The sequence below is a fragment of the Antedon bifida genome, chromosome 6, assembly GCF_963402885.1.
Source record: "Antedon bifida chromosome 6, ecAntBifi1.1, whole genome shotgun sequence".
Taxonomy (NCBI): domain Eukaryota; kingdom Metazoa; phylum Echinodermata; class Crinoidea; order Comatulida; family Antedonidae; genus Antedon; species Antedon bifida.
Genome location: NC_136231.1, coordinates 8113814 through 8129882, shown reverse-complemented (window position 1 = coordinate 8129882; position 16069 = coordinate 8113814). Strand labels below are relative to the sequence as shown.

At 31.5% G+C, this 16069-nt stretch overlaps 1 protein-coding gene across 1 annotated transcript in view; it reads right to left on the bottom strand.

Annotated features, from left to right (window-relative positions):
* The window catches only part of LOC144845573 (piwi-like protein 1), a 29957-nt gene that overhangs the window by 7204 nt on the left and 6684 nt on the right, over positions 1-16069 (bottom strand). Inside the window, exons 2-14 of the mRNA XM_078702999.1 lie at positions 12089-12307; positions 11757-11910; positions 9213-9408; positions 6641-6753; positions 6048-6242; positions 5646-5834; positions 5264-5360; positions 4502-4588; positions 3979-4119; positions 3730-3840; positions 2604-2792; positions 1118-1330; positions 859-947 (exon numbers count right to left, since the gene is read on the bottom strand). Coding sequence (XP_078559125.1) covers positions 859-947; positions 1118-1330; positions 2604-2792; positions 3730-3840; positions 3979-4119; positions 4502-4588; positions 5264-5360; positions 5646-5834; positions 6048-6242; positions 6641-6753; positions 9213-9408; positions 11757-11910; positions 12089-12284 — 1970 coding nt within the window. The 5' untranslated portion in view covers positions 12285-12307. The remainder of the gene's footprint in view (positions 1-858; positions 948-1117; positions 1331-2603; positions 2793-3729; positions 3841-3978; positions 4120-4501; positions 4589-5263; positions 5361-5645; positions 5835-6047; positions 6243-6640; positions 6754-9212; positions 9409-11756; positions 11911-12088; positions 12308-16069) is intronic.

Below are 16069 nucleotides of genomic sequence, written 5' to 3'. Positions count from 1 at the left end.
TAGGCCTAGTCAACTCTTACGATAAATAACTTAGCTAGGCCCTTTACTTTAGTATGTTTATAACTTATTGTTAGCAAGTATGAGTCAGTACACGTCACTTTAGTATTACTGTGTACAGTACTTAGATGAACTAAAAATATATTTTCCTCGACGAGCGTGTACTAGCATAAGATTTTGTTGACCTGGAATTTTCCATGCTGGATGGGTCATGTGACAAAATTAAACCAATCAAATCGCTTCTTTCAGCGTGTTCGTAGCAACAAGGCCGTTTTTGTTTACACTAAAGGGTTCTATAAAATCGGTTTTTATTGGTCTATATCGTACAATCTGTGACATCATTCGTTTATTTTTAGATTCATGAAAAAAATACCTATCGAATGATACCAAGCTTTCAGGGGTTATCTACAAAACTACGGCATAGGAATGACGAAAATAACTGCTTTTTTGTAACGAATTACCTCGTTCTTTCAATCGAAACACGAGGATAGAGGTTCAGATTTATGTAATTTTTACCACCTTTCCATTTGAATTAGTCAATAAGGCATATATTTTTGAAATCTACGGTAAATTTCCTATCAGATAATGGTAAAAAAACAAAATGGTCAAAATATGAGTTTCACACATTCAAATGCATTTTACACAAATCCCTATCTAGCGACAAGCGCCTGGTTTTGATGTGGCTGTACACATATTGCCCACTTACAATAATATAAGCTTTCTTCTTTTTATCATATTAATGCTGGGAAACACGCATCAACATTAGATTAAATTCAGCACTTAATGTACTTCATGTACAAAATCCAGGATAAGGAATCCCAAGGAAATATTAGAGGGGTATTAAAGGTGTGTACTCCTCACCGGTTTGTGCTGGCTACAAATGCTCCTATAGACTTCTTTCCTCTTGGTGAGTCATGGTATACATCAATGCCAACTACCATCAGATTTTTCTAGAAAAAAAAAACCATTGTAATTAAATAATTATCAAATATAAAATAACAAACTTGTTTCAGAAAAACCATCTGATTATTTCAAGTAGATATGAACCAATATATTTTAGGAAAACCATCTAAAGTAGTTGACAAAACTAGAAAAAGTTTTATAATTTAAAAGTATTTACTGGCGGAATGTCCAGACTCCAAAGTTCTCCTCCAAGTTTGCAGTTGATCTGAAGTGCAATCTTTTGTACTACACTTCGTAGCTTATTGGCTTGACTGATCGTCTTGGCAATGATTACTTGCGATGGCACAGCACTCTCATGACAACATAGTTTCTTGACAGCATTGTAGCGGTCATCACGAGATGTTGGAAAGATTATTACTACTAGTTGCAGCTGTTGGGATAAACAATATTCATTATGAATGATCAACACAAACATGAAAAGTGACAAAAGGGTAGGTGTCGTGAGCGTACATGTTAAATCTCCCGCTCCTGGATAGTGTTAAATCATACGATTTTAGGCTATGGCTACTACTATTATTTACCTAATTAACATAATATGCCTAGCATTGATATGTTTATGCGTTGTGGATGTTTATGCGGTCCAATACTTATCATCATATGTTGTCCATCCTAACTCATCTAGTCGTAGCAGACCTAGGCCTAGATTTTAAGGCAAACCAAGCATGGCCATTACTCTGCACCGTATAGGAGGTATGATAATTCTACTTCCTCATTTCAAACATTTTACGGAAAAGTCTCCTTTAATAATCTATACTTATAGACACTTATGTTGGAGACAAAGGTATGCGACTCGGTGGTTACGTAACCAACTATGCACTTAAAGGTAGTGTTAATTGTTTAAATATCAATGCTCACAGCATTGTTTTTATGACTGAATCATGGCTAGATGGTCATATAAATTCCACTGAAATTTTCCTTAAAGAATATGCCGTTTTCAGAAAGGATCGCAATAGTCAAGGAGGTGGTGTTGTTGTTCTGCCTGTGGATCTCTGCGACCAACTATTAATTAATCTCAATTTTATAGGAATTCATGATTTTTTTTTGTGTGTTATTCATTTCATGTAAGTATTTCGATGTGGAGAGCCTCTCGACGGTTATTTTTATTTATAACTTTTAGGTAATCCGGCCTCATTGATTTACTTTTGTAATGTTTTTTTCATGTATATTGGCGAAATAAATGATATGATAAAATGTTTAATATTGTAAAACTAGTATTTTTAATTCATATTTTAACTACAATAACAAAAAGCGCAATGTTAAGAAAGATATGTGGTGTTAAGATGGCAGAACGGAGAAAAACGAAGGAGATCATGGAATGTCTAGGTCTGGATGAAACAATCATGGAAGTCATTTTAGATGCATGGGACATATTCTAAAAAAAGATGAAGGTGAACCAGTAAAGAGAGTCATGGTATTTAGAAGTTGAATGTATAAGAGAAAGAGGACGGCCAAAGGTGATGTGGAAAGATACGGTAAAGAAAGAAAGAAAGATAGAGAAAAGTTGGTTTGGAGGATCATGATGCGCAAGACAGGAAGAGATGGTGTAGCAGCCTGGAATGAGTGACAATCAGTAACCCCTTGGAACTACAGATACAAATGTTTGGGAATAAACAAAATATTCTCCATAGGACTAACTGACTTACCCTTGGGTTGATAGCATCCCTGATAACTCTGAGGTATGACTCTGTTCTGTCATCTTGTAGTTCAAGTCGCACAGGATCAGAGATATTGATACCCATTTGGCGTGTTACTTGAAACATCATCTGGATGTAATCCGTCGTCTTTTGTGCATCACGACGGGTAAAAACCACTACCCAGTCAGTCAAGTCCACCTTTCAAAAAAAGTATTGATATGTCAACAACAACATCTAATGTTAACTATATTATGTGTATACACGAACAACAATTATGTATAATACTGCTTTAAAAGTACATTGGGAAAATGAATAGTCTTTTGTAATATATACATTCCCTGCAATTTTTAATGTTTTTTAAAAATAATGCACATATATTAAAACATTAAATCAGGTCATTCCTTGACTTAAATGTGGTTATTATGATAAAAATATAAAAACGATGCTCTACCTACGTAGCTCGCATCGAAAGTTGACGTCTTATACTTAGTTTAGCTAAGCTACTAACATTGTACGCTAGCTATAGGCCTAGCCTGGTGTTGGCAAAATCTGTTAATAAGACCTATTCTTCCATTTGTTTTCTCTTCACGATCAAAATTGGGTGCATCACTGTGAGCTGGTATTTATAGTGGGCGGTTAAAATGATTAGAATCAACATATTTTTCACATTTAAAAACTATTGCAATAGGCCTACATAATATTTATTTTTATTTTAAAAACCATAATTATACTATATTTTAAAAACCATAGAAAAGTGTGTTTAAAAAAGAGAGCACACAATTAAGTGTATATTTGGGCCACTTTCATAGTCCAAGGTTGGAAGTTAGAAATTCAATGTTATAAAATTACATTAATTGTATGGTAATAAAATGATATTCAATACTGGAAAATGGTATAGCATCAGTGGAAAATAATTTCTATTTATTGTCATTTTCATATCAAATATACATAGAAATTATGTTTGCTCTGAGATATACAAAAACAGATAAATGAAAAACTAACAAAAACAATTACATAGAAAGGAATCGGGAGCCACTTGACTATCATGATGGTAACACTAATTTAGATATTATAAATTATTACATGGTATAGTTCTTCTGATGACTTGTTAAAATTAAAAATTGAAATAACTTACAGCAGAAATGACTTTCTCTCTGCACACTTCCCTTCCCCAGTCAGCTATTTGTGGCAATAGAGTTCTACCACGCACATGAATCTTCTCTTGACCAAGGCAACGTCCTTCCAACTGAATACAAAATACGTCACACATTTGAATAGCACCAGAAAATGGAGAAGAAGAAGAATGAGCTAGTTTTGTTATAATAGTGTCAATTTGGCCATTTTATGTTGGGTTTAGGTCATTCAATGTATAAGTAGTTATTACCATGATTGGATTTTTGTCAAGTATAATGTTCCATTTTTGTAACTCTTCAAGAATTTCTGGACTACTATACAGCCTTTCCACAAACTGCTTCAATCCATAATGCCTTTGGTTTGGTGTAATTCTTGTATGAGTTGCAAGATCCTGAAATAAACAAATGTTTATTTTTAATTTAATTCATTTAAATCCATCTAAAAAGTGTAATTATCCAGCATTATATCCTTTAACTGGTTGCAAAAATGTTGTTTAATTAGAATCTATTTAATTGAATAATAACAAACTTTGAATTTGTGAATAAGGGTTGACTGTAGTGTTTAAAACATAATATATTGAGTCTTGTTTGTTTCATGGAAAAGTGTGCCCTTAATAGGGGTGTCACAAAGGAGGGGTTCTACTGTATCCAACATTAATTGGGTCAACCTTTCAATTAAAAAAAACTATTAGTAGGTGAATTTCCAGAAATGCCCGGGCTTTTAAAATAAGCATTTGATTTTAAACATTTCTTAAAATATTTTGGCAAACCTACCTTCATGACTCTAAAATCTGCTCTCATAGCATCAGTTAAACCCGTTCGAAATGATAACTCAGGAACAAGACAAATCACCTCCTCTTGCTAACCAAAATATAAAAACAAGATATATTTCTTTAAATAATACTTGTACTGTGGCATAACAGTTTTTGTAATACACCTGAGTAGATACTTGTCATTTGATTGGAGGTATGTGGGTCACATGATATACTACTTGAAGTTTGTGGTACACCACATGTGTATATTTAGAAATGTTGAGTTCCTTGATTTTCTATTAATATACTTTGATCATCCTCAGGAGTGAGAATGTTGATAGATATACATGGTGTGTATATCAAACAATATATTACTTCATTGAACTCTTCTGTCAGAGTGCAACTTTGTGCAAGTGTCATTTCATTATATGGCCATTGAATGTTGTCATTCTTGTTACACAGTAAGCAACCATGTGGAACACATGACTGTTGACTGATCACTTGTGATGTGCACTGTCTGTAATTGTTCAACTTGTGGTCCAAAATTGGAGCGCATTGAAATAATGAATGTCTTATATTTGTGCAATGGAACAAATAATTTCATTCAAAAATGTAAGGCCAGTCAATGAGTGGGCAGTATTGGGAAGGTTGACTGTATGGTATATTTTGGGTGGTAATTCTAATCTATAGTCTTCAATCATAAAATCAATACAATTGTAAAGGTTTTGAACAGAATAAACTATTTTAGTTAAAGGAATATTTGGTTATTATTTTAAATATATACCCCTTCATTTGTGCCTTGTCGGTTTCTATCCTTTTTCTTTGGTCTGCTGATTAATAATGGTTGATTTAAGTCTTGGATTTCCTTGTTGTATGCACGTCTATAAAAATTATTGATTATATAGTAAACATAAAGATAACTAGAACTTAGCAATAGATTGAATAGAATATTATTTTAATCGATGTATAAAACAAGAACAATTTTAGTATAGCAACTAAATGTTACATTACAGTATTACAGTAACCTATTTTGAATGAAGTCACATTAGGCCAAGTAAAAAAAAAGTTACATATTAAAATATTTTAGAATGATGCATTAAATTTCAAATTTTTCAAGATATATCCATTAAAAAAATATTTATATTTTATTAAAATAGAGTACTGACCTGTAGTAATCCACAAATGAGGTTTCTTGTCCATTATGTAGAGTAAACTTGCACTGTGGATTTTTGTCCCAAGCGATATCATCAATACGATATGTCTTATTGTTGTAACGTGTCAAAACAATACACCCAATTAATTCACGTGTACAAATGTCACGAAAATTCTGTCTGTTTCGCTGAATAATGCTGGACCTATAGAAATGTAGAGTAAAACAAAAGGAATGTTACAAATGTACAAAACAAAATTGAATTTAGCTTGTTTAAAGTGTATGAACATAATCATTAACTTGCTATAAAGCAGTCGAAACCCATTAAACTAAGTGCATTGATCACACAGGACAACCTGCAATTTTTTCAGAACCTTCTTATTTACGAACTTTTTCATTTCAGACCAAGAAAACTTACATTGAGTCCAATATAGTTTCATAACATAATACTTTATGTGAAATATCTGTCTGTAACATGAGACCACCATCATAGTGTTGAATAGCTGTGATGTAGCCAGGCCAGATCTGAAGTTTGTGTTGAGGTACCTCAACACTCCTTGAAGGGTCAAAATAATGACGCCCAACTTGCTTTAATTTTAATTTGTCCATTATCCTGGGGAAAAAACACTTCATTATTAACATTTGAATAAAAAGAAATGTCATAATTAACACATAAAAAACTAAATCTTTTATTACAAACACCATATGAATAGATTATGAAACAAGTGAAACATCGGAATGGCTTAACAGCACTATAATAGTACACCCGTGAAAGGACACTATTACTACAGACAGAGAATGACCACATTTCTAAAGGAACCTACAGTTTTCAAATTGATATTGTGATCACATTTTCCCCCAGGGCTTAAAATTAGCCTGTAAACCAGGGTGACCAAAATAGCATGCAAGCGTACCATCTAGTTTTATAAATTAAATTATGGTGGCCCTCAGTAAAAATGCACTTTGTAAACTATAACCAGTGAATAACTACAGAATGTAACAAAATAATACCTTCGAAATATGACATTGTAAACACTAACGCAAGCCTCTGGTGCAAGTTCTTTGACAAGGTTAATAGTGACTGTAACATCTGACTTATCAGTCGGTCTGATGGACTGGAAACTCTGTAAAAAAATCACATAAAAACAGATTGAAATATTTACAGTATTTATACATATAAACACCCCACATGGAATATTGCTTGGAATAAATGCCCACAACCCTTGAATAAATGCTGTAGGAATTTATTTGTTGTCCTCAAATAAATACACACTAATTTACAAAAAATGCATACTCTATTTGTAGTAGATGATGTACAATTAATAAAGCATTTTGATACAATTTGTATTCTTTTATCAGTGATTCTCTTGTATTTGAGTATATATGTAACCATTTTACTCCTCAAAAAGCACTCCTTTTGAATAAGCAGAACCACAGAGCAAATACGTTATTTACTATTTTAATATACAAGAAATTAATAAGCAAGAAATGTGAAATACAAAAATAAAAATTCAGACTTTCTGTTATTGTAGGTATCCCAATGTAAAAATTCAAATTAATGATGGTACTTTTTCTTTCAGTTAATCAGAAGGAACTTACTGAACATAAACTTTTGCAATTAATATGATTGAAATCGGATAATCCATTCAAAAGTTATGGTCTGTTAAAGTGCCCAAAAAACAGTGATTTTTGCTTGAAAAATGGCACTTTTTCGAATTATATTTGGAACCATTTTTGAAGGGTTATAACTTTTATATTAATAACTTTAAAGTTCTTATTTTTGCCAAACCCATAGATACAACAGATTTGTACAAGAAAATTTTTTTTTGGGTGTCCTCGACATTTTTTTTTATAGATATCACCCTCCAAAATTCGTCCGAGGGCTATTTTCGCGTGTTTTTCCCAATGTCTCAAAAATGCCTAAAAATATCCTGTCTTTAAATGATTCATAACTTTTGAACCAATGTGTGAATTAACTTCTTTTTTTTTGCATTTCATAGAATGTAATATGTATTTTAGTAAGGTTATTTATATTGACAGGTAGGTATTTCTGAAATACAACATAAAATATTTTTTAAAAATGTTAAAATGTGAAAAAAAAAATATATTGTGTTAAAAAACTGTGTGGGTATTGTTTCTTTTCATTGAATATTATTTTTCGTAAGTATACATTTTTTTATAATTCTAGTATTTAAATATATAATTATAATCATATATTATTTTAATTGATTTTCGAACCGCCAAACATAAGAATTAAGCCCGTGCTTATTATGTGTTCGATTCCATTTCGAGCGCCGGGCCGAACATAGACTCGGCCGCGCCTACATGAAGTTAAGGGGTTAAGTTATATTAAATAGGTCTAAAAGCCTGACGCTAAATTCTGCCTAAGAAATATCGGGAAGAAATTTTAAATTTAACAAAGTAATTACCTCAATGGTATAATGGTAACATGTTTAATTTTATTTCCCTTTCGATTATTCTAACCGAAAGTTGCACTTTAAATTGAAATATACGGAATAAAATTTAGACCTAGAAACAGCGTATACATACAACGGCAACCCTGGCCAAAGGGCGTTTCGGCCGCCTACATAGAATGGCTTACGGCCGCTGCATAGCAAATTCAAAGCTTCTTAAATTTCTTCGGTACATTTCTTCCTAACGTACTTGCTTTATATATTAGATTTATAAATATTCCACTTATTAAATAATTTAATAAGTCGGTAAAATTGACGTTTCGAAGCAAATATTCAATGATAGGCGACATTTTTCGACATGCCTCGTGTGCGGCGAAGACTAGTTCAGAAAATGGAACAGTCCACTGCGGGGGTTATCCAATCATTAATTAACGCGCTAATACATGCATACCATGCACATTGCCTGGGCGACGGTAATTTAGTAATAAGCGGAGAACTGAATCCCCCCGTAAGGAAAATGGTAAACACTGATATTTATAGTAGGGATTATTTTTTTCAGTGGTTGGTCTTGTTGGCCTCTTCGCACGAGGTCCACGCAAAGTTAAATAAAACGATGTGGTTTATCAAACAGAAATATAAATTAGCTTCAATTTAATACTAAATTAGCCAGATTTTGATAATGAGAAAGACTCAAAAATTCAATTTTTATCGTTAAAATTGACATTTGAGGCGGATGTACATAATAATAATAACCGATTTACATACCAAAATAAAGAGTATTTAAAGCCTGATAACATGCAACAAAAATTACTCCACCACCTATTATGGACCTCGTACGATCGTGTTTTGAAAATGGGTAGGTGTTTTCCAAAGTTATTTTTAGCGCGCGGATTTCGCCGGCTTTTGTACCTCATTTTTAACTCGCGTTTTCTATTAAAATATTTAATAAACATAGATTAAAAATATATGAAAATAATCCCTTAAACAAGATCATTCCAGACATATAATTTTTATTCACATGGGTACATAAGAAATAGTATATTTTTAACTTCAAAGACACGTCACTTTTTGAAATTTCACGAACGTGTTAAAATCGCGGTAACGAAAATCCGCTTCATTGGGATACCTAGTTATTGACAGACATGTTTGTTATCCAACATTTTGCCTACCTGAGACCTGACTTTAACTGGAAGATACAAGGTACCACCATCAAATGCACGAACACTACCAATCACATCATTGTGTTGGTAAAGTAGATGTGCTCTCATATTTCTACTGTCAATTTGTGGTTCATATGACACAGCATACTGATACACTGCGCTTGTATCACACTGAAGACGTACATAATTTGAAGAAAGATTCACTCTGGGGAAAAACAAACAATTCAATTAAAACATGGCTAAGGAATATATTGTAATGCCTATCCAATCATACTGTAACATAAGCATCCAAGTGTTTATTAAAAACTGCAGATCGGTAAAAGTATGATGTTTGGTGAAGAAAGCATTTTCCTGTCACCGATGTTTCGCACTGTGATTTGTTGACAATGGCAATGTAACGCTCGACTTCCGTTCAAGTTCCAGAGTCTACAGTAATAACTTAATACAAGTGATAATGAACGAATTTACAACATGTTTCTAGACTACGTTGTGGTCAGATGTTATGATATGGCCAGCTGAATTTAAAAAGTATTTTTTTCATCTCTTTCGTCACATTTATAACAATTTTAAATTTGGCATCTACATGCCAAATTTTTTTCCAAACCTTATATTTTTTTGCTCAATTCATTATCTTTCGAAATTGTCATCGTCAAGTTTATTTTGACGTCATCATACCAACAAATTAGAACATGATGTGGGTCCCGTAACATATAATAGGTACAACTCAGCACTATAAGCATAGATGCATCATGTCATATGATAGCGTACATCATGTTAACATACATGCATGTTTAAAAAATTTTAATTTCATTAAAATTATAGAAATGATCACCTATAATTCGTCAAAGTGACGAAATCAATTCTAGTTTTATATTGTGTTTATATTTACTTGTTTTTCTGTATATATTTTATTCTTGGGAGGAAATAAATATAAAAAGGGGCATTCCACAGTATTTTTTTGTTACGGACGGGACATTTTTTAGAATACAACTAGACATATCTTAGAAATAAAAAAGAATACAAGATTCACAGTAGAATAAATGTATACATATATGACCAATGTTAATTATGAATGTCAAAAAAAGAAAAAAGACTGTAGACAAAACTTTTTATTATGAAAATTGTATGCGTCGCGGATGGGACGGCAAATGGACATTTTACGTTTACGTTTTGTAATATTTCTCCTCAATTAAAAGAGATTTTAAAATTTGTTTTGTATTATTATGTTGCCAGATGTTGTTTTAGATAACTGAATGTTAATTATACAAATCTAACTGCAAATTTGTCCAGGTTCAAAAATTGAATAATTTTGCTATTAAAAAATTGAAAAATAAGTTTTTACATCAATGTAATCTTTTATTTACAAATCAAAATATAATTCAACCTTTGAAACACTGTTTAAAAGTTTATGTCAAGTGAAAATATTAAAATTCAATCTTAATTATTTAGTATCTGATTTATAAAAGGTTCTTGGTTGCAAATTCACAAAGAATGAAGTCTACAAAGTGATGACCACACCTATACCTCCATTCATACTGGACTTTTGGATTTAGGTATTGTTCTTTTGTGGATTGTTATTTTAAATACAGACCAGATTAACAACACTTAACACAACACCTTTGTACAGTAGGGCAATTCCACTGAATGCGTAACAAAAAATGTCCCGTCCATAACAATATATTTTTGAAATATGATATTTTCATCAAAATATAAAATTTTCAAAAATGTGTTCATGATATAATGATATAGTCCTCAGGAGAAAACAAAATGCATTATTACTTTTTAAATAAATGTAAAAAAACCGCCTAAAACGTAGCGGACGTGCATGTATGAAATTAATAACAACATTTTAATTAAATACTTGATTATGGATTATTCAGACAATAAAGTAACTATTATCTTTTGAAAAAACAGTAATAAGATGCATAGTTTATGAAATAAATAGGGTTAAAAATGCCAGTCCGTAACATCAAATATGGTTTTTTCATATTTAATATTCAATTACTTAAAAAATAAATATTAGAAAAATAAAAAAATGTTATTTAATAAACTTCAACTCTACTTTGAGAAATGGCCAAGAGTTACATCAAAATCAGTAAATGAAATGTTTAAACCCACGGACCAAATACTGTGGAATGCCCCATAAAGAAAAAAATATAATAAAAAAAGTCTTTCGATTCGTCGATGAACAAAAACAATGTTGTTGGTTAAACTTCATTGTACAGGTCGGTTTGTTTGTCATCGTCGTTTGAAGATAAGACAATTCCCAATTCATTCCCCACAAAACAGTGAGTGGATGGTATATTGAGTAATTCAATAAAATCATGGTTAAATGCAGAGTATTTTTTAGTGCACGCCATTGTATAATATGTACAGAAAACGCGACTACCGGTAATAAGGTGAATTCATGCATAAACGATGGCTGCTCATTGATAATCAATTTGTAAAAAAAATCACGGACACACCGTTTATCATCTACAGTGTTAAAAAGTCATAGCTCCCTAAAACAGTGAGGAAGAAAGACATTTTAAATATAGTATACAAATTTCTTACTTCTGTCCATATACTCCGATCTTCTTATCTTTTTCCAAATGCAACTTTGTCATCTTGTCTGTTACAGATGTAGCCGGTGTCATGCCACTAGAAGGAGAATGTCCTTCTGGAACTCGTGACTCTTTTATCTCAGGAGATGGATATCGCCGACTGTCTATGTTATTTAAAGGAAAAAATAATGTCAAAAATGTTAAATGTTTTTAATCATCTATATATTATTATTATCGATCTATCTTTTATAGTAAAATCTACAAAAAACATTCAGACTATCAAAAATAAAGCAGGATGAAAGAAACCAAAATAATTTCAATAATGATGTGACGTGTACTAACTTCCATTTGAATCTTGTTTAAGCTGCTCTCCAAGCGCAGCTAACATGAGCCCTCTTCCTTTAGACTTGGTTGACTCAGTTTTAGAGTGGCCATTTGTACCGTTCGTAGATTTGTCATTTTGTTGGCCTGGACGACGAGGTTCTTCTAAAAGCTTCAGAAGGGCTGCTCCTCGACCTCCACGTCCAAACCCAGACATTCTTCAAAAAATGTGGTTCCCAACTGAGAATTAAAATAGAAAATAATTATAGGTTATTTACTGCAGGATAACATGGCGACAACTATTGTAGCCTTTAGAAGTATGGACAATGCAAATAATGTACTTTTCGCTAATTAAAATCCTGCCTAGGCTAGGAGATGCTGCTTTTATTTTGTCATATGATGTCATTGTAAGCCAATCAAAGCTGAGCTTTTCCGTGATCGGTAGAGACTTTTGGCTATTTGATTGGTGGTCACGAATCACCCACAGCGGAATGTTTTCGCTCACATGGTCTCTCTCTACTGATCATTACTACACAAATTTAGAGCAATGAATTCAGAGTTCCCAAATTGAAAAAAAAAAACAAGAAATTTCGGGTAAACAATAGAGGGTGTGCTATAAGCTAATATTAAGTTATACAAAAAGTCTCGAGCGTACACCATCTGGGATATCCAACACCAAGTTTTCTAGGCCAGGCCTACCTACCTACCTACCTGCATATGTTCAGTAATAAACAATATGTACTGTAATGTCAGAAACACTTTCTAGCCACCTAGGCCTACGATAATTTTGTTAATAAATTTGACTTTTTCTCCACTACAAATGTTTCACTGACATTTGCATATAAAAATCTTTTTAAAGTAAAAAGTCCTTTTTGTTCACCTAGTGGGTGGACACTCACTTCCCGACTCTCTATTGACACATATTGTTGCATACTATGTGCTTGGCTTGGCAGTTGAAGGATGGCTGTTAATTTGTGAAACAAAGGCCTAAGAAATGCTTTTGTTTAAATACTGGGCGTCATTATAAACAGTGTCAAGAGTGTTAATTGTGAAATAACAACATGTTTGTTTGGGAAAATGCTGTTTAATTCAGTTATTTTAAATGAAAAATCTTTAGGCTAGGCCAAAATCGTCCAGATTATCGGTGGAAAATAACCAATTTTCGGGGAGAAATAACCAATTTTCGGCAGGGATCTGCATTAAAAATTGTGGAAAAACCCACAAATTTCGGGGAACTTCATGAATTTGTCCAAATTCCGTTAAATAAACTAATAAAAAAAAATAATAATTGATACTAATTTATTTTTTCACCTGCCTCCCTGTTTATTTCATGTCAAAAACTGAAAATGAGCTGTACCTCAGTAACAACAAAAGCCTATTAATAACAAAAATAAGCAAACAACTTAATTGTTCTTAGAAGCTTTTAAGGTTTTTGAAAGAATAATACTCATGTTGCTATCATAGTAAACATTTAAGAAGTTGGAGATATCATCAATGTACGTTGGCAGCCATCATGCACAGGCATAGCTGGTACGCATCACTAAGCTAGCTAAGCTAGTGACCACCTGCATGCTGTAGGCAAACACGGCAGCCTTTTTAGCTATGATCTTCGTATTTGGGGGTAAATTTAAGGTCAACCTTGATTTTACGAATCCCTTGTTTTACGTACGCCTTTCGGTCCCGTACCGTACGTAAAATGGAGGTTCTACTGTAATGTCAGAAACACTTTCTAGCCACCTAGGCCTACGATAATTTTGTTAATAAATTTGACTTTTTCTCCACTACAAATGTTTCACTGACATTTGCATATAAAAATCTTTTTAAAGTAAAGTCCTTTTTGTTCACCTAGTGGGTGAACACTCACTTCCCGAAGAAAAATCTTTAGGCTAGGCCAAAATCGTCCAGATTATCGGTGGAAAATAACCAATTTTCGGGGAGAAATAACCACTTTTCGGCGGGGATCTGCATTAAAAATTGTGGAAAAACCCACAAATTTCGGGGAACTTCATGAATTTGTCCAAATTCCGTTAAATAAACTAATAAAAAAAAATAATAATTGATACTAATTTATTTTTTCACCTGCCTCCCTGTTTATTTCATGTCAAAGACTGAAAATGTAGATTTTACTGTATGTCACAGATATTACATTTTGAATATATTATTACCTATATTTTTTTTAAGTAAAAAAATCCTAAACAATTTCAGTTAGAGATGTTTATTAATATTAGGTGTACTTTTTATGATTTGTGATGGGTTGTAGAAAATTTCCTTTAAATATTAATTTCATAATTCCTGCCTTAAATCTTAATTGTAATTCCGTGACATTTTTAGTACATTTTTTTCAGTTTTTTTAAATAGTTCTGGTAGAAACAACATTTTCAAACTGCATATCCTCTTTTAATTTAATATATGCCACCAACAGCTTAAAAAATAAACATTATCATTAATAATTTGCATAATAAAATGTTGTCACAGACATTATATTATGTATAGATTATATTATTACAAAACATTCAATATTATTTTTAAGCAAAACAAATCCTAAAAAGTAATGTTTATTAGATGTACTTTTTATGATTTGTGATGGGTTTTACAAAATTGTCTTTAATTATTAATTTCATAAAATCTTGTCTTAAATTTTAATTGTAAGTCCATGACATTTTGAGTACATTTATTTGCTGTTTTTTTTATAGTTCTAATGCAAAAAAACAAATCTCAAATTTTATATCCTCTTTTAATTTAATAAATATATGCTTTATATCCAAACTTTAAAAAAATAAATAAATAAACATTTACTTGGAAGTGACTATCATGTGTTCAGTAAAGAAACCCATCTAATACTTGATACATTTTGCAAAATATATGCCAAAAGAGCATGGAAAAAGCGCTCCGTAATTATCAATTAATAGATCTAGAGATTGTACCAGATTTCCGTTCTGTATTGCATAGTAGACTAGCATAGTGTAAATTTGTTGTTTTTTTGGTTTTTTACTGTATCAGTTGATTTTAAAATGCCTTGTCATTCATTTATTTCTTATGTTTAACTTTATAATGTAATTTGTTAATTTTGCAAATGTAAATTTTATTTTATATCTGTATATGTATCATCATTTTAAACGACACTTAACTGCTGCATGGAGACTTTAAATTTATATTTACTAAACTTTCAAAACACAATTAAATCAGGATTATAATTTGAGGTAAAATGGTTAATAAACTCACTAAAAATAAGATTAAATATTAAAATTAGGAAAATCGAAATAATAAATAAAAATAATACCACTTTAACTAAATAACAAATAAAGATCATAACTCATAATTAAGTGGTATACAGTATTAACAAGAACATAAATAATAAAATAATAATAAACAATATAATATTTAAATTAAATGACATCTTTAATAATAGGTCTAATAATATTTTCTTTAAAAAATAACATATTAATAACATTGATAATAATACTAATAATAAATAATAACACTCCATCAAAGTTAAGTATTGTACCTTTTTGCTCTTTAGTTTCTTTTTGTACAATCCCGTTTCCTTTCTTATTAATGTTTTTTCTTTTATTTTCTCTTTATACTTTTATTTAGCCTTCAGGCTAACATAATGTATGTAAATTTATGTATGCAAGAACGCACCGTCCAGAAGAACGTGTGCCGCCGATTTAAAGGCTTTTGTTCAATAAAGTTTATTTATTTATTTATCATTAATCATTTTCTTAACAAAATGTTTTACAAGTGCAGAGATTTCAATAGAGGGTGTTGCTGGGATAAAAATCAGCTGTACCTCAGTAACAACAAAAGCCTATTAATAACAAAAATAAGCAAACAACTTAATTGTTCTTAGAAGCTTTTAAGGTTTTTGAAAGAATAATACTCATGTTGCTATCATAGTAAACATTTAAGAAGTTGGAGATATCATCAATGTACGTTGGCAGCCATCATGCACAGGCATAGCTGGTACGCATCACTAACATTTTTAAAATCAGCTAATACAGT